The 25,457-nt window shown below is 57.4% G+C and overlaps 12 protein-coding genes across 12 annotated transcripts; 4 read left to right on the top strand and 8 right to left on the bottom strand.

Moving 5' to 3' along the window:
- Nucleotides 1-40: 40 nt before the first annotated feature.
- N657DRAFT_62785 (uncharacterized protein) lies at nucleotides 41-1,202 on the bottom strand. Its single transcript, XM_062790830.1, has 2 exons — nucleotides 807-1,202; nucleotides 41-735 (listed from the first exon to the last, which is right to left on the bottom strand). Exons 1-2 carry the CDS (start codon nucleotides 1,036-1,038, stop codon nucleotides 230-232), a joined length of 738 nt encoding a protein of 245 aa, XP_062653014.1. The 5' UTR covers nucleotides 1,039-1,202; the 3' UTR covers nucleotides 41-229.
- Nucleotides 1,203-2,477: 1,275 nt separating this feature from the next.
- N657DRAFT_630179 (uncharacterized protein) lies at nucleotides 2,478-2,999 on the bottom strand (the record flags this gene model as incomplete). Its single annotated transcript, XM_062790957.1, has 1 exon — nucleotides 2,478-2,999. The coding sequence occupies one exon, from the start codon at nucleotides 2,997-2,999 to the stop codon at nucleotides 2,478-2,480; it is 522 nt and encodes a 173-aa protein (XP_062653015.1).
- Nucleotides 3,000-4,142: 1,143 nt separating this feature from the next.
- Nucleotides 4,143-6,157, top strand: N657DRAFT_639828 (PLC-like phosphodiesterase). The gene has a single exon (XM_062791844.1). The coding sequence runs from the start codon at nucleotides 4,357-4,359 to the stop codon at nucleotides 5,965-5,967; it is 1,611 nt and encodes a 536-aa protein (XP_062653016.1). The 5' UTR covers nucleotides 4,143-4,356; the 3' UTR covers nucleotides 5,968-6,157.
- A 1,421-nt stretch (nucleotides 6,158-7,578) lies between these two features.
- N657DRAFT_639830 (uncharacterized protein) lies at nucleotides 7,579-9,243 on the top strand. Its single transcript, XM_062791845.1, has one exon. The coding sequence runs from the start codon at nucleotides 7,625-7,627 to the stop codon at nucleotides 8,993-8,995; it is 1,371 nt and encodes a 456-aa protein (XP_062653017.1). The 5' UTR covers nucleotides 7,579-7,624; the 3' UTR covers nucleotides 8,996-9,243.
- Nucleotides 9,090-9,890, bottom strand: N657DRAFT_63374 (uncharacterized protein). Its single transcript, XM_062791233.1, has one exon. It carries the CDS (start codon nucleotides 9,742-9,744, stop codon nucleotides 9,184-9,186), a length of 561 nt encoding a protein of 186 aa, XP_062653018.1. The 5' UTR covers nucleotides 9,745-9,890; the 3' UTR covers nucleotides 9,090-9,183.
- Nucleotides 9,891-10,722: 832 nt separating this feature from the next.
- On the bottom strand, nucleotides 10,723-12,702 carry N657DRAFT_560794 (RNI-like protein; the record flags this gene model as incomplete). The annotated part of the gene is made up of 3 exons (XM_062788008.1): nucleotides 10,723-11,995; nucleotides 12,066-12,441; nucleotides 12,498-12,702. The coding sequence occupies 3 exons, from the start codon at nucleotides 12,700-12,702 to the stop codon at nucleotides 10,723-10,725; spliced, it is 1,854 nt and encodes a 617-aa protein (XP_062653019.1).
- Nucleotides 12,703-12,952: 250 nt separating this feature from the next.
- N657DRAFT_609396 (Thioesterase/thiol ester dehydrase-isomerase) lies at nucleotides 12,953-14,053 on the bottom strand (the record flags this gene model as incomplete). The annotated part of the gene is made up of 3 exons (XM_062790295.1): nucleotides 13,887-14,053; nucleotides 13,780-13,828; nucleotides 12,953-13,716 (listed from the first exon to the last, which is right to left on the bottom strand). The coding sequence occupies exons 1-3, from the start codon at nucleotides 14,004-14,006 to the stop codon at nucleotides 12,953-12,955; spliced, it is 933 nt and encodes a 310-aa protein (XP_062653020.1). The 5' UTR covers nucleotides 14,007-14,053.
- Nucleotides 14,054-14,462: 409 nt separating this feature from the next.
- On the bottom strand, nucleotides 14,463-15,720 carry N657DRAFT_639833 (uncharacterized protein). Its single transcript, XM_062791846.1, has one exon. The coding sequence runs from the start codon at nucleotides 15,390-15,392 to the stop codon at nucleotides 14,961-14,963; it is 432 nt and encodes a 143-aa protein (XP_062653021.1). The 5' UTR covers nucleotides 15,393-15,720; the 3' UTR covers nucleotides 14,463-14,960.
- Nucleotides 15,721-16,978: 1,258 nt separating this feature from the next.
- On the bottom strand, nucleotides 16,979-18,916 carry N657DRAFT_63607 (uncharacterized protein). The gene is made up of 2 exons (XM_062791393.1): nucleotides 17,094-18,916; nucleotides 16,979-17,005 (listed from the first exon to the last, which is right to left on the bottom strand). The coding sequence occupies exon 1, from the start codon at nucleotides 18,639-18,641 to the stop codon at nucleotides 17,109-17,111; it is 1,533 nt and encodes a 510-aa protein (XP_062653022.1). The 5' UTR covers nucleotides 18,642-18,916; the 3' UTR covers nucleotides 16,979-17,005; nucleotides 17,094-17,108.
- Nucleotides 18,917-19,863: 947 nt separating this feature from the next.
- N657DRAFT_660664 (Aldo/keto reductase) lies at nucleotides 19,864-21,293 on the top strand (the record flags this gene model as incomplete). Its single annotated transcript, XM_062795059.1, has 3 exons — nucleotides 19,864-19,915; nucleotides 19,968-20,530; nucleotides 20,600-21,293. The coding sequence occupies 3 exons, from the start codon at nucleotides 19,864-19,866 to the stop codon at nucleotides 20,957-20,959; spliced, it is 975 nt and encodes a 324-aa protein (XP_062653023.1). The 3' UTR covers nucleotides 20,960-21,293.
- Nucleotides 21,294-21,369: 76 nt separating this feature from the next.
- N657DRAFT_587030 (WD40 repeat-like protein) lies at nucleotides 21,370-24,105 on the bottom strand. The gene is made up of 2 exons (XM_062789812.1): nucleotides 23,689-24,105; nucleotides 21,370-23,632 (listed from the first exon to the last, which is right to left on the bottom strand). Exons 1-2 carry the CDS (start codon nucleotides 23,800-23,802, stop codon nucleotides 21,548-21,550), a joined length of 2,199 nt encoding a protein of 732 aa, XP_062653024.1. The 5' UTR covers nucleotides 23,803-24,105; the 3' UTR covers nucleotides 21,370-21,547.
- A 155-nt stretch (nucleotides 24,106-24,260) lies between these two features.
- On the top strand, nucleotides 24,261-25,351 carry N657DRAFT_639839 (uncharacterized protein). Its single transcript, XM_062791847.1, has 3 exons — nucleotides 24,261-24,424; nucleotides 24,663-24,858; nucleotides 24,916-25,351. Exons 1-3 carry the CDS (start codon nucleotides 24,398-24,400, stop codon nucleotides 24,981-24,983), a joined length of 291 nt encoding a protein of 96 aa, XP_062653025.1. The 5' UTR covers nucleotides 24,261-24,397; the 3' UTR covers nucleotides 24,984-25,351.
- Nucleotides 25,352-25,457: the final 106 nt, after the last annotated feature.

The following is a 25,457-nucleotide window of genomic DNA, read 5'->3' on the forward strand; positions in this document are numbered from 1 at the left end:
TAGCTAGACAACCAAGATCCTCACGTCCGAAAGCCGTCTTTCGTCCAGCCTTCAAATGCGCAGACAATCGGCGCGGTGCTCTACGACGCAGAGATGCTCCCCTCACGATGCGATTAGAGACCAACAGTTTTCCGTGGAAATCCTGCAACCCAAGTGAGAAAAAAGACCAGCGACGGGAGAAGAACCACCATCCGACAAGAGATCCAAAAGACCAAGGCCATGCTACCACTTAAAGAGCAAAGACAGCCATAGCAACACCGCCAAACATCGCAAACGAGCCAGCGGCGAGCGACGCAACGCCGTTGGTGGCGATGGTGGTGGAGGCGGTCCTGGTGGAGGAGGGCACGACGGTGGTGAGGCTGGTGATGGTGCTGTGGGCGGTGGTGGAGGAGTTGCCGTAGAGGGTGGACGAGCTGAGGGTCGAGGAGGGGATCGTGACGGTGCTGGTGATTGTGGAGCTGGCCGAGCCGCTGGTGCGGGTGACGGAGCCCGAGGCGGAGGCGGACCCGGACTCGCTGGCGCTGGCCGAGGTCTCGGTGGCCGTCACGCTCGCCGAGGCGCTGCCGCTAGCGGAAGCAGAGCCGCTGGCACCGCCGCCGACGATCTTGAAGGGGAAGCCGTATTGGAAGACGGTGATGTCCGATTCAAGCGTGATCTTGATGCCGTAGGTCGCCAGGTTGCCGAGGGTGGCGGGGACCGACCAGCTGAAGGAGCCAGCGGCGCCATCGACGCCCTCTGTTGAAGAAAACGTGGTCAGCAAGGAATGACTTTCTTCAACGAAGTAGATGCGCACGGGCGTGTCTTACCTGCGATGGTGTTGATAACGTCCAGGGTGAGAGGAGAAGATCCACCGAGCAGGCCAATGGTGATGTCGCCGGGATAGGCGGCACTGGGCTCCCAGACGATTTCATATGTCGTGCCGGCACTGACCTCCTCGCCTTGAGTGGGCTTGGTGATCGGGTGGAAGCCGGCGGTGGGATCGGCAGCCTGGACGAGGCTTGCCGCCAAAGCGAGAACAGCGGGAACTGAGAAACGCATCTTTCTTCTGACGTGGATTACTAGACAACGCCTGGAAATTGATGAATGACGATGGTCGGCAAGGGAGCGGGTTCTGCAAGTTTATAAAAAGAGCGACGGGATAAATGAATGACTTGCGGCTGAACACCAGGAATAGAAGGCAGACACGCGTTGAGGACGGGAAGAGGGAAAGAGGGAAGAATCGACGGGAGACTCGTGGTTTTCAGCGACACTGCCCCGTTCGGAGTTCCTACGCTGGGTTCGCTGCAGCCAGGCTGACCATGGCTTGCTGCTGCGCCGTAGGATCCATGGATGAATTGGTATGGGGCTCGCCCGCTACCCCCCTTCTCTCATTGTCTTCCCGGGCCGTGGCATTCTTGCCCAAACCGCCTGTGTGCTGTGAACCAACATGCCAAGCTCATTGGCCGGCATCCCGGTTGAAGCGATGGAAAACCCCTGAGAGCATGTTGCATCTTCATTTCTCCTGCCATTCCTCTGCAACAGTGGGCGGCTCTGGTGGGTCCGTAAGGCATGCGCCATCGAATCTTAAGCCAGTTCCTGGCGCATTGTGGGGCATGGTAGGAGTTAAAAGCTTCAGAACTCTCAGGGGTAAAAAGCCACTCAGAGTCAACCTGGCTGGAGCCGGCTGCCTTGGTTCGGTGGAGAATCCAAGTCCACTCATCACCTGAACTCCAGATCCCACCCCCATCGCCTCTCCCGTCCATCTCCAGCTAATGGAAGCACAGAAACGAAAAATAAACTCCTCATATTCGATACAGTCAACCACGAATTACTGACTGTACTAGGATTTCTCTGCGGTCTGGTCACCGTTAACGCACACACTATGCAAGCCTTCGGCAAAGTGGGCCAATCAAGTTCCCCCCGAGTCATACAAGTCGGCGAGATCCAGTCCTCCAGCCGCATGTGACCTCGCCGCTGATTCGACGTGGGCCAATTGTGCTGATCGAAGCCACGGCTGTGGACAACCAAAACTTCGCGGAGAACTCAGAGTCGGGAAGTTGGCTTCACCAGGGTCAACCTGCTCTTTGACGCAGCCCTACGAGGACGGGAGGCATCAGGACCAGGACGGCCGAAACGACAGAGCAGGTCAACAACCGTCGGAGTTCAGAGTTAATCTCTGATTGTTCGTCAAAACAGCGCTGGTTGTTGGGCGGTAAAAGTCAACAGAAAGCCCAGTTGCACGACTGCTTGAGACCCCTCACGTCATCAATGCAATTTTCCTAGGCGAGCTCCTTGCATCCATCACGCACAAGTTCTCTGCAGCCGTTCCCTGAACACGGTTGCTGGCAAGGCCAAAACACACATGATGTGGCCCTGTTTTGAGGTGCAAGACAGAATCCATACTACACAGGAATTTGTCATGTCCACCACGCTCAGGATCACTCTCTCTCGACACAGTCAAGGCAAAACCAGCGCTTCAACCCCAGCGTTCGACACACTCAACCCTCCCAGGTGTAGTTGCCGCCCATATTGAGCAGCCAGACCAGACTGTTGAACTCGACATCCAGGCTCCTAATCTGCCACCAGCCCTCGCGCTTGGTCGTCCCGATGATGGTGATGCCGCGGCTGGGCAGGTTGGCCGCGCCGAAAGTGGCGTGCCAGCGCAGGGCGATGACCCCGCAGTCGACGGCGTCGATGGCGTCAATCACCACGGGGAACGGCGGGTTGGACAGCTGCGCCTGCATGAAGATTTCTTTGGTTGCAAACGTCGGCTCGCCCAGAGGCTTGAAGATGAAGGCGTTGATGCTGTCGGACCGATCGACAAAGTCAGACGCACAGTACCTCTCGCAGTCCTCGGGTTTGTAGTTGGCGATGAGGCGCGCGTAGATGTCGACCATCTCCTTTGCTTCATCGCGTGTCATGCAGGTTCTATCTTCCTCGCGAGGGGCAGGCGACGTTACGGAGGGGAGCGCTAGCGCCGAGCTCGCGAGCGCGGTGACAGCAAAGGTTGAGATGCGCATGGTGCTGACGATGACTGAGTTCCGTTCGGGTGGTGGTGAAGATGTGGATGGCTCTTCCACGACTTCGCATCAGGACCTCCCATATTTATACCCCCATTTCCCTTCGGTCTCTCTACCGCGTTCTGCCTTGACCTGTCTGTCGATGAGGCCGGCCCCCTTCCGACTACCAGTTCCTCTCCAAGAGTGTCAAATTGGCGTTAAATTTATCCAGCTAACTCCGGCTGGGAATTAATAACGAACTGACGGACGTCCGGTCGACATCGCCAAACCTCTGAGCCGGATCGCGGCGCTACCAGAGGCGGATACTCCAATCCCTCTTGTATCCGTAGGGACGACTGTGCTTCGTCTGTCCCTGATACCTTAACCTTGCACCGGTCGGAGGTGGTTCGGGCCCGAGTGGCGCTCCCTTCATCAATGTAGGCTTGCATGTGGATATGGCGAGGGGGATAAAACGAAGATCCTCCAGTCGGCACGACGAAGAAACCATGTTGCTGGTACTGATCTGATGTTCAGTCTCTTTCTCGGGCTACGAACTGTGGTTACGGGTATCCTGTGAGCACTAAGACCGAACATTGAGAGCGTTCGACCTTGCTGTCCCGGATAAATGATGAGATGGCCAGATCATGAGCCCATAACTTGATAGACTCGAGGAATGTAGCCTATCTTTTCTACACATCGGATGTTCGTGAGTATTGTACTTGCACTGGGAGAGGTGATGGATGTATCCGCATGCGTGGTTGCACCCTTAGCTCCTGTTGATGTCCGGCCATACTAAGTCCCCTTTTCCAAATGAGATGTTCTGCTGTTCTGCTTGCTTCTGACCCTATGCCTTATCTCATTAATTTGTACGGTTCCCGTAGGATAGCCGTTGTTGAAGCCCGCCAACTCTCTGGAGGTTGTAGGGGGTTGAGATCTTCAGGCACAAACACCATCTCTCTTTGCCAACAAGCTAACCGCCACCGTTGGAGAATGAGCGGCCTCATTGACCCGTATGAGAATGTAGATAAAAACAATCAAGTAATAAAGGACATATAAGCAAAGAAACAAGGCCAGCCAATAGGATTATGTAAGCAGCCAGATGTTATTTGTTGATGTGGCTGCCGCAGTTCTAATCTTTCCTTTCCGTTCTTGCTCAACGCCCTGATTGGGCCCAAGGTTCGAAGATCTCAACCTCAACGTCCAGTACTCTGCGATTTCATTTTTCACCGCTTTCACCTCTATATTGACGTAGCCGTTGTCCACCGTTCATTGATTGTTCCGTCGTCATGGTCGCACCGCCGTCTCGCTCGCAACCTTGATCCTTCTCCCAACACATGCAAGCCACCATCGCAGGAACCGAAAGTCAACGCCCTCCCTCATGGGGTTTATCTTCTCTCAACCCGTTGCAGCCGCGGCATTGCCCATGGCCTTGCCAACTCTCACCATCCGAAACCTCACCGTCACCACTCTGGAGCTCAAGCTGGTTGAGCGTCTAGACTCTCACACGCACCCGAATTCACATAAGCCAGAACCCCTGGCCAAGACCAAGGCTCTCGCCCCGGGGTCTCGACGCTTCCATGACGCCGATGCCCCGCCAACGCTTTCAAGTACGCAAGAACACGATTATGATAGGCCGTCATCGGCGAGGCGAGAAGTCACTGGTGTTACGATCCAGCCCTTCACAGAGTGCCGAACCCGGGTCTACGCGCCGAACCCAAACCATCGCCATGAACAACTCCGGCTCACATTCGAAGACACTGGCACGGGACATCTCTACAGTGCCGAAATTCCCGCGTCCTCACGACGGAGCATAGTCCTCAAGCCACACCCCAAGGACTCCGAGCAAGAAACCAAAGAATTCACAGCCATCTACCTCGCGCAACACGCCTACCTGGCCCTCTTCAGCTCAGCCAACCTCTCGACTTGGATGTCCACGCTGGATCGGTCCCTCCCGCTCTCCGCCCTCTCCATTCCCGGCACGCACAACTCGCCGACCTGCCACGTCGCGCTCCCCTCAGTCCGCTGCCAAGCCGTCTCCGTCCAAGAGCAGCTCAACAACGGCGTGCGCTTCCTCGATGTGCGCGTCTCCTGTCCTGTTTACAAGCCCAACCCCCCTCCATCCTGCTCCCCCCCAAACAACACCCCCACCCCTCCACTACCGCCTCCCCCCGAACTATCCCTAGTCCACTCCGCCTTCCCCATTTCTCTCACCGGCCGCAACCACCACCTCTCCGACCTCCTAACAACCCTCTACACCTTCCTGTCCACCTACCCTTCAGAAACCATCCTCCTCTCCCTCAAGCGCGAGGGCATCGGCCGCGGGACAGACCACCACCTCTCCCAGATCCTGCACATGCACTACATCAACGGCGGCGGCCGGCACAAATCCAAATGGTACACCTCCCCCCGAATCCCAACCCTCGCCCAGGCCCGAGGCCGCATCGTCCTCGTCAGACGGTACCACCTGCACCCTTCCATTCCCGCCTCCCAAGGCGGCATAGACGGCTCCGTCTGGCCCGACAACGTCGCCGACGGGACGTGCGGGAGTGGGACGATCCGCATCCAGGACTACTACGGCGTCGGCAGCGGGGCCGAGGTCCAGCGCAAGCTGCGGTTTGCGCAAGAAGGGCTCCAGCGGGCCGCCGCGCAGGCGCAGGGGCTCGTAGGTGCGGCCTCTCGGATGCCGGGGGAGGAGCAGCTCCCAGACGGAGGAGTTCCTCAAATGCCGCCGCTGTTTATAAACTTCTTGAGTGCGAGCAACTTCTTCAACGCTAATTGCTGGCCTGACCGGATCGCCGTCAAGATGAATCCTTCCATGATCGAGTACTTGTGTATGAGCCACGGGGCGCCTGGTAAAGGGCCTGGCAAGTTGGATATTGGAGATTCTCCAACGGGGATCGTCGTCACGGATTGGGTTGGGCACCAGGGGGATTGGGACCTCGTACGGTGCATTGTGGGATGGAACGCCAGGTTACAGCTGCGGCAGTAGGGTGCTCGGTTGTTCATGCGCAATGTTCCACAGGCGCTCGCAGGTTGGAAAGCAAGATGTATGATCATATATCAATTCTTTGTAGAGACACATGGCTGCCCAGAGCAGGCTGATAGACTAAAACACGACATACAGATGTGTACCTAGCTGTGTACCTAGCGATGATTGACCTGCAACTTGGGGATAGTTAGCATGGACCTCAACCCATAGCTCGCGAAATCAATTTTATCGCAACCTCATCAGTTCTCCAAGGTGAAAATGTCTCGTCACGATGAACTCAGAGTTTTAAAAGCAGGTAGGAAAGGGAATCATCCGGGAAGGTATGTGTGTAGGAAAGAAGGGGAGGGACTCACTCTTTGTCTAAGGGAAATAGGGTTTGATACTTGTACGGCAAACCTGCCCACCAAATCTGGTCAGCAAAAATCCCGAAAATACTCCGTGAAGCACTCCGGTATTGGAGATCAAGTTCAGGCTGCGAGACGGTCAGCACCCGGTATCAACACAACCAGGCCAAGAGCCATACCTCATTAAATCAGATTTTGAAGAGTTGTTCATTTCCACCGGATGGCGGATCAAACAGTGTGAATAACGAATCATCATTTGGAATGCGTCGTGAACAAGAAACATCAAAAGCCAATTACCTGACAGCGAAATGTTAGTCAAAAACCTGTCCAATAGAGTGTATGTCGAATCGATGAACGAGGGCATAATCAGGTGACGAGTTCTCAACAAGAATTTCTCTCCGAGCTCCCCTCACAGGGTGTACAGCCCTGCTTTTGGCGAGAGGAGACGGAGAGGCTTCGTTATGTCCGCCCGTTCGTTCAAACTTTCGTCATGGTGCCGCGAGTTGGAGGAAAGAGGGTTGAGCATACCTGCGGTTGCCTGTTAGCAAAACTGTTGCCAAACGCATCACCGGAAAGCAACCGAGAGGTATGGCTCCAAATCAGACAAGGCTGAAACAAGAAGTGGTTCGACATTGTATATTCGGCATGAGGAATTCCCTATAATTGTCTTTTGATCATCACTTGGAGGAAGAGTGCAAGAGATGAAAATCCACTGACCTTTTGACAGGGCTTCAGAAGAAGGAAACCCAATTTGTCGCAGACCATCGGTCGACACTGGAGGAGCAGACGAGTTAGCAAGTGATCGGGAATCGACGGCCAAGCGAGTCGCCCAACGTTCTGCTCTCAGGGTAATTCTAGAGTAAATTGTAGTCCCCATGGGCTATGTCGGAGTTGGATTGATCGATGATCATCATAGAAGCGGTGCAGCGGAGGAGGAAGGATTGGTAGCTTACCTTGTCGACCGGCGTGCAGTGTTGAAGGAATTATGAAAGCTGTGGGAGCTTCGAAAAATTTGAGGATAAAAGCAAGGGGGTGTGGGGTGCAATAAGATAGCGCGTAGGTTTTATCTCTTTAATGAATATCGTGGCCCTCAAGTGCAGTATGTAGTAATCCATAAGAGCGGGAGATTGCATGCAGCTACTCAGTATTCCCATGACTAGCAGCACAGCTGGCGGGAGGTGGCGATTGTATTATCGATAACAGCTAGATAACGTCCCGAGTGCACCCGCATCTCACAGCCTCCCTCCCTTCCTTCTACAAGGCGTCAGAGTCGCTCGAATTCCGGATATTTCGCACAGCTGAAAGCAACGACTATGTCTCCCGCCGGGGGGATTTGGGCTCCTGCAGCCTTGCGCGTTTTGCGCAAGCACCTGGTCAGCAACGCCCGAATGGCGACCAAGATGCTGCGCAGCAAGCTCTCTGCCGCCACCCGTACTGTCAACGCCGAACTCCAACCCATCGCCGTCCGCACCGGCAACTCTCGTCAGCCAGTCCATCCCGCAGCCTGGTTCCGCCAGCAGAAGCGAGCGGGCGGCGTCAAGTGGTTCTCCTCGGCCAACTTCAACGCCACCGCCCGCCGCTTCCTCAACATCAGCGGCCACGCCGGCTCCAAGACGAGCTTCCGCTTCGACCGGTCCAAGCTTCCCATCTCTCGCATCTCCTGCGCCGTCGCCCAACTCACCGGCCGCGCCCCCTTTGCCTCGACCCTCCGCCCGAAGCTCACCGGCGGCACTCTCGGCCGCACCGCAGGCGGCTACGGCATCCCCGGCTCCGGCCGGATCGGCGGCGTTCGCCACTTCTCCCACACCCCGGCCGCTCCGGCACAGGTCGTACAGAATGTCAGCCAAGCGATGCGCGCCTTCTGGCTCTCGGGCCACCGGGCGCGCTTCGACGGCGTCGGGCCCAACGGCGAGAAGCGATACCGGGCCGTCAGCGCCGCGCAGGAGGAGGCGCGCGTACGCATGGCCAAGGCCATGGCGATGGCGCACCGACGCACGGGCGCGTTCGTCGACTTCCAGATCAGCCCCACCGTCACGGCGCTGAGCCCGCTCGGCGCCACGGTGGTGCCATTCATGATGCGTGCTGCCGAGGAGGAGCAGGCCGCGGCTGGCGGCGTTACGCTCAACGCCGAGGGCTTCCTCGATGTGCTGTCTGTCGACTTTGCGCGCGCGCTGAAGGATCTGGCGGCTGTCATGACCGATCTGAGGAGTCTGTCTGGGCTGGGAGACCTGCCTATCACGCTGGAGAAAAATAATGTGCTCAGGGTGCGGTTCCCCGGCATGGATGCCGAGACGGTAGAGAGGCTGTGCGATGACGTCGGAATCAGGCGCGGCGTGGTCGGGCAGGATCCGGACTTTGACGCTAGTCCTGCCGTTGAGGTTGCCCTCCGCTTCCCGTTTGCGCCGGATGCTGGCTGTGAGGACACGCTTACCTCGCCTGGCGGCTCGCTCAGGTCGCGCGGGTCAAGGTCCTCGTCATCGGATGTGGAAGAGGCGTTGATCGTCGAGGCCTTTGCGGAGAACCATTGGCATCTTTCGTCTGGATCTGAGCCTGAAGGCTATGAAAGCATGTCGCCACCCATTTTGAGCAGTTCTGATGAGCATTGCTCGGAGGACTTTGAGGGGCTGGAGGGTATATACCGGTTCTTGGAGGAGTGTGATCGTGCTAGGGGACGCTTCCAGTGATGTTGGGCACCCTTCGCTTAGCCTGGCGTTGAGCGTAGGGTAAGATGTTGGATTGGTATGGGATTGATCTCAAGTGAAGGCCGTCACTCATTTCTCTCCTATGTTGTTTTGCAGTGTTCTGCCAGGGACAAGATCTGATGTACGTATATCTAGCAGACTATGGGTGAACGCGGGTACTCCCGGTGTTATCAGCGCCCCAACTTAGGGAGATATGATTGCAATTTACTTTTGATGCCCTCATTTTCATGCACAAGGCTATGCAACAGAAACTGCGCCATCGCCTCCCGGACCTGCTTCTGAATCACTTTCTTGCTGGTGCTGCTGGACCCGCTTCCTCCTCCTGCCCTTGGGCCTCCTGGGCCGAGGAGGCCGAGCTGGCCCCCCGCGGTATGTGTAGCCATCGCTGGCGCAGTCGCTGCTGGTGACGGTGCCAGAGCCGGTGTTGTTGAGATCGTCGGGGTTGTCGGTGGTGCAGGAGGCAGCAGTCCCAGTCGGTGCATCTCGGGGGCGCGCACGTCGCGTGGGTTGAGGCCTCCCAGGCTAGTGGCTTCGCCGAGACTGAGGCTGACGAGATGGTGGCCGTTGTTGCTATTGTTGTTGCTGTTGATGGCGGTGGTGGCGCTGTCGTGGGTAAATTGTGGGTGATGATGATGGCCGACAGCGGCCGTGGGGTGGAGGTACTTGTACCTGTACCAGCGCGGTATCTCCTTCAGGCAGACCTCGGCCAGCCCCGCCGGCGTGTCGGGCATGACATGCTTGTAGCGGCATTCCAGGTCGAACTTACAGGTGCCGAACTGGCATCAGTGGCGGCAGTACTCGGTTGTTTGGTTCGTCGTGGCTGGATCGTTGCTGCGGCCTGGGCTAGCGATACATGGGCTGGTGGTAGCGCTGCCGCTGACAGCGACCGGGCTAGTTGGAAGTCCAGGGGAGGTGAGCTGCGGTAGAGGCTGCGTTTGGTGAGCATGGGGTTGAGGCTGCTGGGGGTTGTGAACAGAGCCTGTGAGACCGGAGTCGCGGTTGTTGGGTTCGATCCAGGGGGATCTTATGCGATCAGCCGGGTGGACCGTAGCTGTTGCAGCTGCGGGAGTGATGGTCTTGCTATGGGGTGATGGGGCAGGAGCCGGACAACATGAAGGTGGAGGAGTAGCAGCATCAACTTCAGCTGCGGGTTTGGTCTCCGCATTTCTGACCGCGACCGCATGTTGGCGAACGGCCGGGTTGGTGTCGTGATATATCTTGACCGCATACGAGCCTTTGCTCCTGTGGGCAGTGCCTAGGTTCGTTAGGTCGATGGTCTCCTCAACGGCGAGCTCGCGGGGGACGCCAGCGATATTGAGCCACTCAGGGAGTTCGTCAACCGCAACGAGGGGAACAATGGGTTCAGGGATGATCTGAACTCCCCCATCGGCGGTGGTATGCTTGGTGTCAGGTCTGACGATAAAGAAGTAAGGCTGGGAGACCATGGTGTCAGAGTATGCTTTGCTCAGGTTCGCTGCTGAGCAATGTGTAAGGGGAGAGTCGGTTGTCGCTCGCAAGCTCAAATGGTGGGATTGAAGAGAACACCTTGTAGAGACAGCAACCATTGAGAACTTCTGGCAAGCGTTTGCAGTTGCTTCATCCGGCTGCCGACTCCCAATCAACAAACGCCACTGTTTTGCTCAAACCATCCATTGCCTGAAGGGCAAACAATTCGGATTGCTGAACCAACCCCCTTTGGCAGACGCAATCTAGCATCTCTCCACCCGAATCCTGGCTTCCAAGCCGTCAACACAATACCCAAACTGCCGCGGCCCGTCCTTAAGCTCAACCTCTCGCTTCACCCACCTCGCACCCTTCCTCTCCAGCTCGGGCATCTCCGCAAGCACATCACCCTTGCCCTCCCGCCTCTCCCACGCAGCCTCCAAATCCTCCTCCTCGCCATCCTCATCCACCTCATCAAGCCCGCCCACAGGATCCCACTCCCCCGTCTCCCACACCAACTTCACCCTCAACGGACTCATCCCAAACACCCTCCCAACAATCCCCTTGACAGCATAAATATCAAAAGACTTGGGCACCTGCACATGCACCACCCTGCTCTCCCCTCCATCACCACCACTACCACCGCTGCTCTTATAATAAAAATCCACCCTCACCAACCGGGCCTCCAAAAACCCCGGATCGACCTCCCCCCCACGCCTCACCACCGCCGGCTCGCCGTACGCCCGACACAGCTCCTCCCACCTTGGATGCCGCTTCAGCACCTCTCTCTCGACCTCAACGCTCCCCTTGGGAATGGCGGCCAGCTGGCGGGCGATGCGGGAGAGGTAAAACATTTCTGCGTCGGCGCGGTCGGCGGGCGTGACGGCGCTGAAGTTGAGGGTGTGCAGCGAAGGGAGGCGGGCGAGGATTAGCATGTAGGCCTCATCTGTTTTGGAGATGCCGCCTCCTCCGCCGCCGCCTCCGGCTGCCTGGCCTTGATTATGGTTTGGGGTGGTTGCGATTGCGGTGCTGTCATCGAGGTCCGGGTTCGAGTAGAGTGGGTTGTGGGTCAGGCGGAGGGAGGTGAGGGCTGGGAAGCAGATTGGGAGGGCGTCGATGAAGGACCAGGTGGTGATTGCGTTGTAGGAGAGGTCGACGTATTGCAGGTTGGGCCCGAAGACTGGTGGTGACGAGGAGCCCGAGGAAATGGTAGAGATGCGGTTGCCTTTGAGGAGGAGGTTGCGCAGGGTCGAGATGGAGGCCAGCGGGGCGAGCGAGGAGAGAAAGGCGAACTCGTTGAACTCGAGGTGAAGGGAGACCAGGGTGGCTGTGAATGGAGCGGGCTGGATGGGCGTGAGTGCTGTGAGTTGGTTCGAGCCGGCGTGGAGGGTGGTCAGCAAGGGAAACTTGGTTGCGATGTGGCATACCTCCTCCCACGAGAAGAGGGTATCCTCCAGGGCGAGCTCCGTCACGCCTGAAAAGGCATTACTGGCTGATTCCAGGACTTCATCTTCGAGAACACGTTGGAACCGGTTCCCGCTGGCAGACGAATGTTAGTTCTCAAGGTTTGTATCAGATCTGACAATATCAGATGTGCAGGAAAACAGACTTAACACGAAGGCTCCGCAGCAACGGCAGCTCTTTACAAATCTCGACGACAGGGCCAAACCGCTCAAACAGGTTCCTGCTCAGGTCCAGCTCCCTGACCTTGGGACACACCTGGCCGATAGATTGTGGGCTGCCGTCGGTGGCACAAACCACTTGGAGGCCGTCGAGAATGACAAACTGCAGCTCGTCCAGCCGGGCCTGCTTGCGGCGAACCTTCTCAAAGCCGACCTCCTCGGCCAACTTGCCCGAGAACTTGATCTGCCTCGGCGGTTTCTGGTCTTCGACCGGGTCACCGGCGTACTTGAGGTGCAGCGCCGTGAGGAAGGTCTGCGACTCGTCAGCCGGGCGGGTAGGGCGGATGAAGGATGCCGCTGTGGCTGATTTGGATTTGCCTGGGAGAGGTGTCAATCAGGTGTACCTAGCAATCGAGTACGGGGTTGCTTGGAAATTGTACATGAAAAGTAGCGGACGCCCTTGTGCTGGCCATCGTGTTTACCCCGCGAAGGGTCATCCCATTCAACACCGAGCCAGGAACCCGCTGTGCCTGCAACCTCGCCGATGTATCTCACTGTACAAAGAGCGCCATCATAGGAGCGACGCTGGCCGACTGAAGCATAGCCATCATTTGCATCAAGCATCATGGGGTGGAAGGGAGTGTTTTCCTTCTTCTTTTTTCTTTCGCTGTCCCTGAGCTGATTTTCAATGTTCAGGGTGAAAACCGAGAGTGGCTTCAGGCACCAGAATCTCGGTTCAGCCCATTGAGACCCAGCAGGCATCAACAGCATCAGCAACCAATTCAATTTTGCAATATATACCAGGAATTAACAACCAAATAATCAATTGAATACCCTGGGAATTGAATTTACAGCGAAAAGAGCAAACACCCGCTTACAACTTGCCCTTGACCGGCCCAACGCACTTCATTAGCGCCCGGCCATTGCTCAAACACACCTTGCCGCCGTCCACCTTGACCTCGAACCGCACCTCCTCCCACTCGCCCTGCTTCTGCCCCGTCCGCCACACCGACGCAACCAGCTTATCGCCCGGCCGCACGGGGCTCGCAAACCTCGCCTGGTACTCCTTCAGATTCGCCGGGTCGCTGCCGCCCAGGTGCCGCAGCAGACCGTGCGCGGCCCAGTTCCACGTGTACAGACCGTGAATGATCACGCCGCCGAATCCCATCTTCTTGCCCGGCTCCGGGTGCGCGTGCAGCGGGTTGTAGTCGCCGTTGAGCCGGTATAGCAGCGCCGTCTCGGACGTAGTCTGGTGCTCAAATACCGCGTCGGGCTGGCGCCCGTCCTTGGGCGCCGGGTAGTTGACCGTCGCGGGGCCTTTGGGCCCGCCCCAGTTGCCCTGGCCGACGTAGAAGGACGAGGATAGCACGCGCGTGTAGACGTCGCCCGTCGCGGCGTCGACCAAGTCCGACTGCGTCTCCACCACCGTGCCGGGCCGGCCCTTGTCGTAGACGCCCAGCACCTTGGTGCGGATCTCGAATCTCTTGCCGGCTGATGAGGTGGGCAGGGGCTTGAAGGACTGCAGGATGCGCTGGCCGTCGACGACGCGTGTGGGGTCGAAGCTTGGGACGCCGGGAATTGGGACGGCTTTCTGGGCGGCGTAGAAGTCGATCACGTCGTGGGTTGTGCCCTTGAAGGCTGGTGGTTGTTTGTGTCAGTGGGGTTTGCATCCAGCAAGAGAGGTTGGCGGACGGGCCATACTGAGAATGACAGGGTAGGTCGGGAAGACGGAGAAGTTGGGGTCGAGCTCCTGCGATGTGGTGAGTATGATGTGGAGAGCAAGGCCCAGCAAAGCATGAAAGGCGTACGAAGAGGAAATGAAGCTCATCTGCCGTGGCACCAATTGAGTTGGCGAAGAGGAGGGCATCCCGCTTGGTCCAGCTGACCTCCTGGGCAGGATACTCGAAACCAACACCGGGGCCGGGCATCTCGCTGTTGTATGGGAGACGGGAATATGAAGAGGAGAGTCGTCAGTACAAAGTCTTAAGAACTTCGAATGAAGTTATTCAATCGGGTTCGAGTCGTCCGCCTGGGCACTCGAGACCTCGATTCCTATATACTACCGGCTGCCACTACCCGCCGAGGCGCCATCCGGCTTCTCATTGCGGGGAGACATCCGACACAGCTCCCGCGTGCCGAGGTCCAAGGGGTGGAGTGCGACCCCGGAGCGTGCGTGTCGCAGGGATCCCTGAGTTGTGCACCATATTTGCCTGACCTTTTCCACGCTGCCTGCCGGAACAGAGCACGAACAAGGATGGAAGCATGCTTGACCCTAACCCGCAAGTCAGATTGTCCCCCGTATGATGAGGGATAGAGTCATGGGGAAACTCTTATCCTCTCATTATGATGCTTTTCCATTCTACTCTGGCCTCAAGCTTGGCATGGATAAAACGAAAGTTCTTCACAGAGTCAACGCGTCAGCAGCAATGTAAGTTATCTGCAAGTAAGCAAAAAGTAGCAGTAACAATGGGCAAAGGCCAACAGCCTGCGAGGGAAAGAACCCACAATCGACGACCACTTCCCTTTGACGCTTGCTACGACATTGAGCTCGTCCACACCAACTCCACAAGGTAACCAAGACTCGTCTCAGTTTTCAAGCTGACGACTAGCGGATATCAGAACTCAGGAGTCCTATCCCCCTCTGATAATAACCGGCCAGGTATACATGCCCTTGAGGCTTCAGAAAAAACGTTATCATCCGCATAACGCTGCACAACCTGGCGCGAAGTTCAGTTGCCAGGCCCGGCATACTCTTAACAAGGCTGAATTCGTCGTCGGCTGTTCTCCCTCGAGGAGCTGAGATGATTGTTTCCGAAAATTGGTGTCTAAGACGCAACCACCCGCCGAAGCTTCGATCATCGATACGAGATCCCTACTAGATCTCAGCCGGGAGGTTCGTTCCCTTCACAGTAACTGGGGTTCATCTGGACGATTGGTGACTTTGGCGCAAAACCGGCATTTGGCTTGTACAGAGCGCACGTCGCCATCTTGCTGGCTGTGGTGTTGCCTGATTGCCAAGCCTTGGTAGGCAGCTCAACTATGCTTGGCGCTTTGTGGCTTTTGCTTGCTTGTCGTTTGGTGAAGAAGGCGAGCGAAGGGTTCGAGAGATGATGATATCGGTCAGCTGGCGCGTGCAGCAGTGCGGCGCGCGTGTCGACGGCAGCCACGATAAGCTGGTTACGCTGGATCGTGGAACCCGAGATGAGTATGCGAACGAAGTGGATGAAGACGATGTCTGCTGCAAAACCTGACGCGACATCAACTACGGTGGTGTCGCCGCCAGATGGTTCGTCATACCGCCGAACCTTGCTCATCCAGGAGTCAATGATTCTGCCGCCGAAAGGGAGAGCGAGGCTCTACCCAACGCCAGACTCACGAGGAGCTGGCCAGCGGCTCATTGAACCATGTGGCGCAAGCCACTTGGCCGCCGCTTCTTGTTGCGATCATGCCCTTGACCTCTCAATTGCAGAAATTCCTGTTACGGACACAGGTAGACCTCGACAATTATCCGAATTGCCCAAGATATTCCCGACTGAGATCTGTTCTATCAGGGGGGCCTGGTTGCCCGGACGCCCGCTAAAGGACGAGATGAAAGACCTAAATCTGATACGGGATCAACGAAGCATAAGTTTTCCATCTTGCCATTGTCCATAACAGGAATCCTCACGTCCACGTTAACATGAGTGCAACCTCTCCGGCTGTCCTTTGCACCGTTAGGGCATATCTCGCTTTTGCTGCCGAGCTTGATTGGAGTCATTTCGCCTTCTAGAAGGTGGCTTCGTGTCGGACTGTGTCTCGTTGCGCGACGGCGAGACTATGTCCAAGCAGCAGACGAACGCCGCGACCTGCGGGTTTTCGCCGGTTTTGTGACGGAATCTAATATCAGCTGTCCTCCATCTGGGCGTCGACGTCTATAGAAACTTCAGCTTCCTGACCGGCCGCCTCATCCTCCGGTGCCTCGTCAGGATGGTCCACGTCAAAGTAGGACCTGAAAATCTCTTTGACGTTCAGATGGTTGTAGATCCTCTTAGCGGATGTTTGTCGGCGAGTTGGTTGGTGTGTCTTGATTCTGCTCCGATAGGGAACTCGCCGGCTCAGGACTTGCCGCCGTGATCCAGCTTAGATTCGAGGAATTGGGTCTGCAAGACACCGAACGCCACGCCTCAGATGGGAAGGTACAGATCATCCCGGGCAATCTCCTCACAGACGCAGAGGCGGGAGCTATGGAGGAAGAGATCATAACCGCCGCCACGAACGACCCGCCCTTCTCAGACATCCAGGCCCGTCGCCGTGCTTGGCAACCAGCTGCGGACAGACGGCCCAGGGGGACGACCAGGTCTACAAACTGTAGCATCTCTGCCTCTGGGTTAGGCCACCGTCATCCCCTCGGCGACAACTCACCCCTTGGCCCCTACCCTCTGACCCTGCCTGAGCTGGGTGAGAGAGAATCGAGATGCGAACCGGCTGTTCCATGCGTGTGCATACCTCCCCGCTCGGCAGCACCCTCACCTCCAAGCAATCCGGGGGTCTATGCAGGGCAGTGTACTACTACGACGACGCAGCCACGAGGGTCACGCCAGCGCAACGCAAGGATAACCCCTCGCCGCCCCTCGCTCGAGCCCGTGGCTCCCAAGTAAGACAGCTTCAAGTAATACTGCAAAGTTGAATGACGAGGACCCCGGCTTGCACCAACTTCTTCGAGAGATCTTCGACGGGATCGTTGCCCTACTCGATCTTGACTCCGCCATCGCTCTCGGGAAGTCTCCAGTCGCGCAGCCTCCAACAGGCAACCCAATTTCGGGTGTTTTCAGAAATTCGATTTCCATCCAGCCGCAACTCGCTGGCGCCCCTGGCGTTTATGCTGATCATCCGGTTCCATGCAAGATTTCGAGAAAAGGGTGTAACAAGTGGGGTTTGTCATCCAGGCCTGAACACGCCAGATCAAAACGTACTGTTAACGGCATCCATGTACCGTCGAGACGGGAGTGAGTCACTGCTACTGTCGCCTCACATACCAGAGACCTCAGACACTAAGATGACTTGGTGTATTTCTTGGCTATACTATGTTGGCCACCCTGCTGTACACCACCACCAGCCTTCTGCCGAGCGTTAGTCAACCAAGTTCTCTCCTTGGTACGACCCCTCTTCCCCTTTCCCCTTTCCGCCTGCTTGCCGCCGTTCACTAACCCCCCATCAAGCTTCCCGTCCCTCTCCGGCGACATAGCCCTCCCTTTTCCCTTAAAATCCTGAACCCGGCCCTCCAGCTTCTGCCGATGCGCCCGCTTCTGAGCCTCCCTCGCCAACAGGCTCCCACCACTCCCATTAGTAACCAGGCCGGACTTGCTCTTGCTGCCGCCGCCGCCGCTGCCGCTGCCGCTGCCGTATGCCATCTTCGCCTTTGCAACCTCGGCCATGGGCCTCAGCGCGCCGCTCATGACGAGCGGGGGCGGCGGCTGCGTCTGGCTGCCGCGGTACCGCGCAAATTCCCTCACAACACGGCGCGGCGTCGGGCGGGCGCTGTCGCGGACGCAGTCGTCGAAGCCGAGCGGGTCGGTCAGCATCTCGTGGACGCGGCGCTCAAAGAGCTCCTTCATCCGCTTGGGTCCGCCGGCGGGGTTTGACTGGGCGGGCGAGGCGCGGACCGGGTCGGCCGGTGAAATCCTCGAGGACGACGACGTCTCGGCCCTCTCGGCGCGCATTGGTGGCCCCGTAGATTGGCTGCCGAGAGGTATCGGGAACGGTGCTTTGGCGTTGCGGTCCGGTCGGTCGGCTACGGCCTCTTTGTCGCTCTCCGAGACCCGTCTCTTGAGGTACGTCTCGCTGCCGTTTGCCTCCAAGATGCCAAGCTTTTCATTCGTGCCGTTCAGCGCCCCCTTGGCGTTAACGGCGGGCGAAGGGGTCTGGAGTTTGGCCTTTTTCGCTGCGGGGGAAGGCTCGGCGGTGGGCTGAGCGACGGGGTCATGCTTCCGCTTCGTGGCCACATCCGACTGTGAGGAGATGTTGACTGTGGTCGCGCTGGAGGACGACGGAGGGCGACGGGGGGCTCTGGTCGTGACAGAGGTGAGAATGAGACCGGTTTCCTCGTCCGAAGAGTGCTCGTCGGCCTGGATGCGACGCAAATTCTCGATGAAGTCCCTCCTGAAGGTTGGCCTTCTTGTTCTCCTCCACAGCTGTCTCCGGAGCAGAAATAATGCGACGGCACGCTCAATATTCCGATAACGCTTGTAGAGCTTTGCAAGCTTGCTAACGGCTGCCGAACTGGTGAGGTGACGGTGAAGGGGTAGTGTCGAGGTGATGTCGCTGGGTTCGACTCTCGGGGGTAGACATGTAAGAAGGCCGTTGCTGAGTGTGGATTGGCAGACTGAAAACGCAAGTGATTTCTCAAAGCTGGCGATGTTGGAATCCTTCTCTGATGAAGAAGCCGAGTTTCGAAGAGCACACCGGCGGTGTCTGAGGAACAGCTGGAAAGCCTTTGCTGCAGAAGCGGTTGATCGTGCTTTATACCCTGGAACTGCTGGCCGCACAGTGCCAGATGCACTAGCGCTGCTACTGTTTCTAGTCATGTTGCTGTGAATAGGGAACTGGGTTAAATAAGAGTTTGTGTGAAAGTGACAATGGTGAAGAGAAAATGGCAATAAAATGACAATAAAAACTGGAGCGAGGTGAAGAATATAATTTTCTCTGAAGCCGGGGAGACGAGCTCAACACTCAGAATGCACTGATAATGCAACTATGAGTCCCGAGTTACAATATCCCGCCCAACGTACGAGTACTGGTCAACATCATCGTCAAAAATCAACTTGAACTTTTTTTGGAGTTTTTGTTTCCGCTTACCCCAAGCAGTTGCTTGGCATTGACCCTTGTTACACTCGACGTGTTCCAGATCTGGTCAGGGACGGCGTGTAGAAAGAGAGAGCACACTGTCTAATTCACTGTGCCTGGGCACGATTGACACTTTCGCACTTCACTATGTAAAAGTGGTCAATTGTGACTTTCTCCTACTTATTTTTATAGTGTATGGAAAGAACGGCCATTGCGATTTAGTACATCATATTAGTAAGTTGGGGCTATATCCAGGTATCTCGTAAAATTTCTCGTTGGGTCATATCTTACGTACTTCGCAGCTTCAAAAGGCCGAGCTTAAGTATCTGGGCAAAACCCAGTGACGTCTTTCACAAAGCGAGCTGATTCATCACAGCAACTTGTTCTAAGCCATCTTGGTACTGTGGTAGCTTTCCATGCCAGGTCCCATAGGATGGTTCGGACTTGATGAGGCTGGACAGCTCTGATTCGAGCTCCAGGTCGACGACGAAAAGTGAGAGCGCGGGGATAACGGGAGTAGGTCGAGAAGCCACCGAGCTTTCTCCGTCAATCCGATTGACGCCTCAACCATCCAACATTGTAAGCGGTAGCATAAACATATCCCAGGTTTCGGTCATATTTCCGGAAGCGGAACAGGCTCATCTGCAACTGCAATCGGTGTTACCGGTGTCGTCGTCAAGCGATGTTTCCCTCTATCCATGGATTTAACATCTCGCCGCGGGGCTGTCGCGGATCTCGGGCCTAACGGTGTTGATGTCAGTAAGCTACCTTAGGTAGTGTTGCAAGGCTGTATGACTCCGCGTCGTGTTGAGGGGTATAAATGGGCCGAACCCGACGGCTTTGTGTCCTGTCATTCTCATTCAAAACCATTGAACACACACTCCACGCAGTGAATACTAGCAGTAGATACCAGACAGACACCAACACACCATTGCTACGGGCACCACTATCCTCAACTTCAAGATGCCTCAGATCAACGGACAGGAAGTTGGCGCCACTGGCTATGGCCTCATGGGTACGTCTAAACGTCACCATCACGACTCCCAGACCTCGACTAACTGTCTCAGGCTTGACCTGGCGCCCGAACCCAATTCCCAATGACCAAGCCTTCGAGGCCATGCGGGCTGCCCTCAAGAACGGCATGAACTTCTGGAACGGCGGCGAGTTCTACGGCACCCCCGAGTGCAACTCACTGACGCTCCTTGAGAGCTACTTCGCCAAATACCCCGAGGACGCCGACAAGGTGGTCCTGAGCATCAAAGGCGCCCTCGGCCCCAAGGGGCCCGATGGCTCGCCCGAGGGCATCCGGCGCTCCATCGACAGTTGTCTCAAGCAGCTCAATGGCCGCAAGAAGCTCGACATCTTTGAATGCGCCCGCCGTGACCCTACCGTGGCCATGGAGGTAACGTTCCGCGCCATGCAGGAGTACATTGACCGGGGCCTTCTGGGCGGCATCTCGCTCAGCGAGGTGGCCGCGTCGACCATCCACGAGGCCGTCAAGCACGTCAAGATTGTCGCCGTCGAGGTCGAGTTGAGCATCTTCAGTCCGGACGTGCTGACCAATGGGGTGGCTGCCGCGTGCGCGCAGTACGGCATCCCAATGGTGGCGTATTCGCCCATCGGGCGCGGTGTAAGCTTTGTCCCTCCTCCAATCTCCCCTCCTCGCCTTATACTAACCCCATTCCCCCCCATTGCACAGCTCCTCGGAGGCAACCTCAGGTCCCAAGCGGACATCCCCCCACTCCTCCAGCACTTCCCGCGCTTCTCCCCGGAGAACTTCCCCAACAATCTCGAGCTCTTCAACAAGGTCAACGACCTAGCCAAGCAAAAAGGCTGCACGCCCGCGCAGTTGGCCCTCGCCTGGACGCGCTGCCTGTCGCGGCGGCCGGGGATGCCGACCATCATCCCGATCCCGGGTTCGACCAACCCCTCGCGCGTGGCCGAGAACGCCGTCGAGGTCGACTTGACCGACGCCGAGATGGAGGCCATTGATGACATCCTGGCCAAGTTTGAGGTGAAAGGGGAGAGGTACCCGGAGCATGTCACCACAAACACCTAAGGTAAGGCGTTTGTGAAGCCAGATGTGGGGGCGGGGTGATTTTCATAGCTAGATAATATATGTGATATATATACCTCTGCGTCTTGTCAGTTACCTGGCTGCACCTTTGTCACGGGCAACAAGTGCCGGCGCGTGTGAAAACGAAAAGTTGGCCCTCAGGAAATGGAATGTGAAAACTGTCCACATGGAGCCTCGGCGAGGCGCTTGAGAATTGCAGAATTCATGGAAGAATCATTCATCATAGGCCCGATGAAAAAGGGAAACCAAGGATCAACTTACACGTCATTGTCAAGCACCTCTATCCCGCGTTCAGCGGCCGGATATCCAATCTACCATTGCTGGCTGATATGGTTGGAGTTCACAAGACAGTGTTGCGAGAGAAATTTTGGTGCTTATTTTATATCTAGGATCAGGCGCTCCAGGGTTAGGGTTTGATCACCGCTTCCTGCCTTTCTCATTTATCACCCCTTCGAACTTCCATAACTCCATACATACGCCCTCCATGTATTAGCTCCAGATACCAAAGAACGGCCCGCCCGCCCACTCCCGCTATTGCCTCACACACGGACACCTCTAACCAAGACCCTCTCAAGCACCAACCCCATCACTCCCGCCCACCGCCTCCAGTCTATTCACCAGCTTCTTCACACTCGTCCACTCCTCGTTCCTCAGCCCCTCCTTCCCGCCCAGGTCGGGCCCGACCTCAAACACGGTCACCGCGCCGTCAATCCCGCCCGTGGCAAGCCTCTTCCCCTCGCTGGGCTCCCACGCGAGCTTATTCAGGCTTTTGCTCAGCATGGTGCGCCCGTCCTTCCTCGGGCTGGGCGAGATCCTCGAGACGGGCTCCTCCGTCTCCACGGTAATGTCCCACAGCTCGAGCCAGCCGGCGCCGTCCACCAGCCCAAACACGCCGGGCTTGACAGGCGACCAGGCCGCGTCATAGACAACGTCCTCGCGCACAAAGTCCAGTAGCGGCGCGACCGCTGGCTCGAGGCCGCCTAGTCCCGCACCGACGCCGCCACTGCCCACACCAAGTCCAGCTGCACCGCCGCCCAACCCGGCTACGATTCCGCTAGCTGCTGCTCCAGTGCCGCCACCGCCGCCGCTGCCCGCGACGCCGCCGCCGGACGACGACGACGAGATGACGGCCGACGTGGCCGCGGGGGCGCGCACCTTCCACAGCTTGACGCTCCAATCCAGGCTCGCCGACAGGACCAGATCGCCCAGGTCGACCGGCCCGCGGGCGGGGTGGAACGCGACCGACATGACGGGCGCGGCGTGGCCGCGATAGCTGACGCGGGCGTCGACGCCGGCCTTGGCGCCGGCGCGGTCGTACCGGTGGCAGGGGTAGATGGTGCCGTCTTCGGAGCCGACCAAGAAGAAAGTCGGGTCGGCTTGCGGGAAGGCCATGCAGGTCGGCGAGAGGTCCTCGTTCTTGGCCGGAAGCGGGGAGAGGAGCGTCATGGCTTCTTGAGGCTGGGCCAGCATGTCGACGGACCAGCCGCACACAGCGCCGTCGGTGGAGCACGAGATGATGTTGTTTGCGTTTTGCGTGCCGACTATGTCGACGCAGTAGACCGGGTGGGTATGGCCCGAGCCCGTGAGGGGTGTCTTTTGCACGGGCACCGACCGCGCGCGCGTGTCCCAGAGCAGGACCTGGCCGCTGTAGGCGCCGCCGATGATGAGGTTCGGGTGGAAGGGGGAGAATTTGGCCGTCAGGATGTCGGATTGGGCGTGGAAGACGAATTCGGGTCGGTCGTGCAGGTGGAGGTTCCATACTTGGACAATGCCGTCCGGGTCGTGGGGGGCGGTGGGGTTCTTGGTGTAGGACGCGAGGAGGAGCTCGGGGAACTTGGGCGAGAAGTCGATGGCGCTGACCATGCGCTTCTTGGACCACCGCTCGTCGTAGAACTGGGCAATCTCCTTGACCTTTCGCCGGCCTTTTCCGCCCGTGTTGCCAGTCTGGTCGTCGTCGTCTTCAGCGTCGTGTACTTGGAGCGTGTAGTCGGTGAGGATGTCGTATTCCTGATCCAACGCTTTTTCAATGACCTTGGTCGACCTGTCAATGAAGTCCATGAAGTCGTCAGACTGTGTGACGGCCCTCAGCTCGTCGGCAGTCAGTGTCCGGGCCGGGAAGTTGGCCGCAGCGGATGGTTTAAGCACGCCATCCGTTACCAGCTCCTTGGCCGCCCTGAGTTCTGCCTCAATCTCCTTCCGTAGGTTCTCTCGCAGCTCTTCCTCTCGGTCCCGCTCCCTCCTGCTCAGCCGCTTGCTCGGCGAAGCCGTCACGGGTGGTTCCTCGTCTTCCGACTCGGACAGGGCGCGCGATCTCCTTGGGCTTGCCCATTCGTCGGTCGTCTGCACCCCTTTGCTGTACGTGTACACCTCTTTTACAGGCGATGGAGGGCACTCGTAGACCGTCTTCAAGGGTATCGTGGAGAGAATCTGGGGGTGCGAAGTGGCGATCTGCGCGCTTGCGGGGCCGGCATATTCCGAGTTGTTCTCGTTGCTGAGTTCTCCCGTGCTGAGCACGCTGTTTGGCCTGCTGCCAAATCGGCCAGGCGAGTTGGCGCCGGTCGAAACAGACACCGGCCTGCTCTCGCGGACAAGGCTGTCGATGAGGGACTCTATCTCTCGTCGGTTGTCGGCTCGGCCCGGCGTTGGGGCTAATATCTAACTGAGCGTCAGCTTGCCGCAGACGGCAGCGACCTAGGGCGGACGAGACAAACTTCGCTTGGGCTGATGCTCGGACGGTTGGCCTGGCTCGCTCGAAGCTCCCTCTGGCGTTTGAGCTCTGCGAGCTTCGCCTTTTTGGCGAGAATCTCATCTCGACGTTGTTGCATCTTGCCGAATCCTCATACCCATTCCTGAGGACTAGCCAAGCGCTAAGGGGTCATTCGCTTTTGGGTCCAGCCAGGAGAGTCGTCGTTAAGTCGCCGAGTGCTGCTGAATCTGAATTGGATGCGATCGTTCGGGCCGAGCACGGTATTCCGTCGCCAAGTCTCGTATGTCGCCAACAAGAATTTTCCGTACACACTATCCACCGGAGATGTGGCCTCGCTGGATAGTCGAATGCTATATCGTGGGTTTGTCCCTTTCTGAACTTCAACCTTTTTGCTGCGCGTCGCGACTGGCAGCAATCGACAAGGGTGCGATGCTTGGTCGCTGGGAAGACACCACGGGGTGTAGCTTATCAGTTCACCTACTGTGCAGCTGTGGGCCAGCGAACGACAGTGGGTCCGGCAAAGGCCGCGAGAATTTCCGAGCTCTGCCAAAACTTGCAAGTTGCAACACCCCGACGGAACCGGATCCCATCCATCGACGACGACAAGCTACGGGACCAATAGATACCGTCAATTGACAGCGCCTGCGCCCAACAAGTCTCCTCCCCGGAACCGAGGCCGAAGCAGACGTGTGAAACCCATACAATCACTCACAATGTCGTCGTCCAAGTCCGGAGTCAACGTAAGTGCCACGGCAGCAGTACTAGCACCAGCACCACCTCAAAACCGCGGCTTTACCTCGGTCGAAATTCTCTCTGTAACGGATATAAACAAACGCATTCTGGTTGAGAAGTTCGACTTTGGAACCAGAGGGGAGAGAGTTTGGGAAGCTCAGGATTGGGACTTGAGGATGGGGTTGCGGGACAATCGCGAAACAGCTGTCTCGCGAACCTGGCTCGACTAACAGTGCGCTCGCGCAGGTCCTCCGGTATTCGGCCCTCGGCCTGGGCATCTTCTACGGCTTCTACCACCAGCGGACCATCACGTCCGCGCAAAAAGCGGCCGCGGCACAGCGCGAGTACGAGCACAAGCAGGAGTTGATAAACAAGGCCAAGGAGGAGTACGCCAAGAAGAAGCAGCCCGCCGCCGCCGCCAGCACGTCCGCTCCCTCTGGGTGTGAGTTTTCCCAACTCTTTTCTTCAGGAGAGAACCTGCCGACTAACAGGGCATCAGTGAACCTAGATCTGAACTCACCCAACTTCGACCTCGAGGCCGCCTTTGAAGCTCTAATGAAGCAATAAGCCATGGCGCAGCTTAGACAAGAGTAGGGGGACGGAAATCAGACGCGATGGGGCGCGGCTGGAATTTGACCGGGCATATGCGCCAGAGGAGTAAGCATGGGATGAGAGGGCAAACTAACGACGCCCAGGAATGGTGGAGGGAGAGGTGGAGCAATGGTTAGAGAGCATGCGCTGCGCCAGCAAGGACGACGATCGGTCAGGCTCGCGGGCCGCCAGGGACGACGCCATAGACGGGCAGGCATGGGTGTATTTTTGCGTGCACAGTCGCAGCCACGGCATAGAGATATTTCCTTTCTATCTAGGCTCATGTCAGGGCTGTACATGTGTACAATAGTGAATAAGAGGCGATTTCGCATGGCTTCGCGGTTACAATTCCCTTTCACAAGTGAACAGCTTCCGACGCCCGACGGTGATCCAATTTTACCCCTGATCCACCCCTGAGTAGGAGACATAATTGACGTTCTGGCAATGCAG

Source organism: Parathielavia appendiculata, assembly GCF_033297405.1.
Source record: "Parathielavia appendiculata strain CBS 731.68 unplaced genomic scaffold N657scaffold_1, whole genome shotgun sequence".
Taxonomy (NCBI): domain Eukaryota; kingdom Fungi; phylum Ascomycota; class Sordariomycetes; order Sordariales; family Chaetomiaceae; genus Parathielavia; species Parathielavia appendiculata.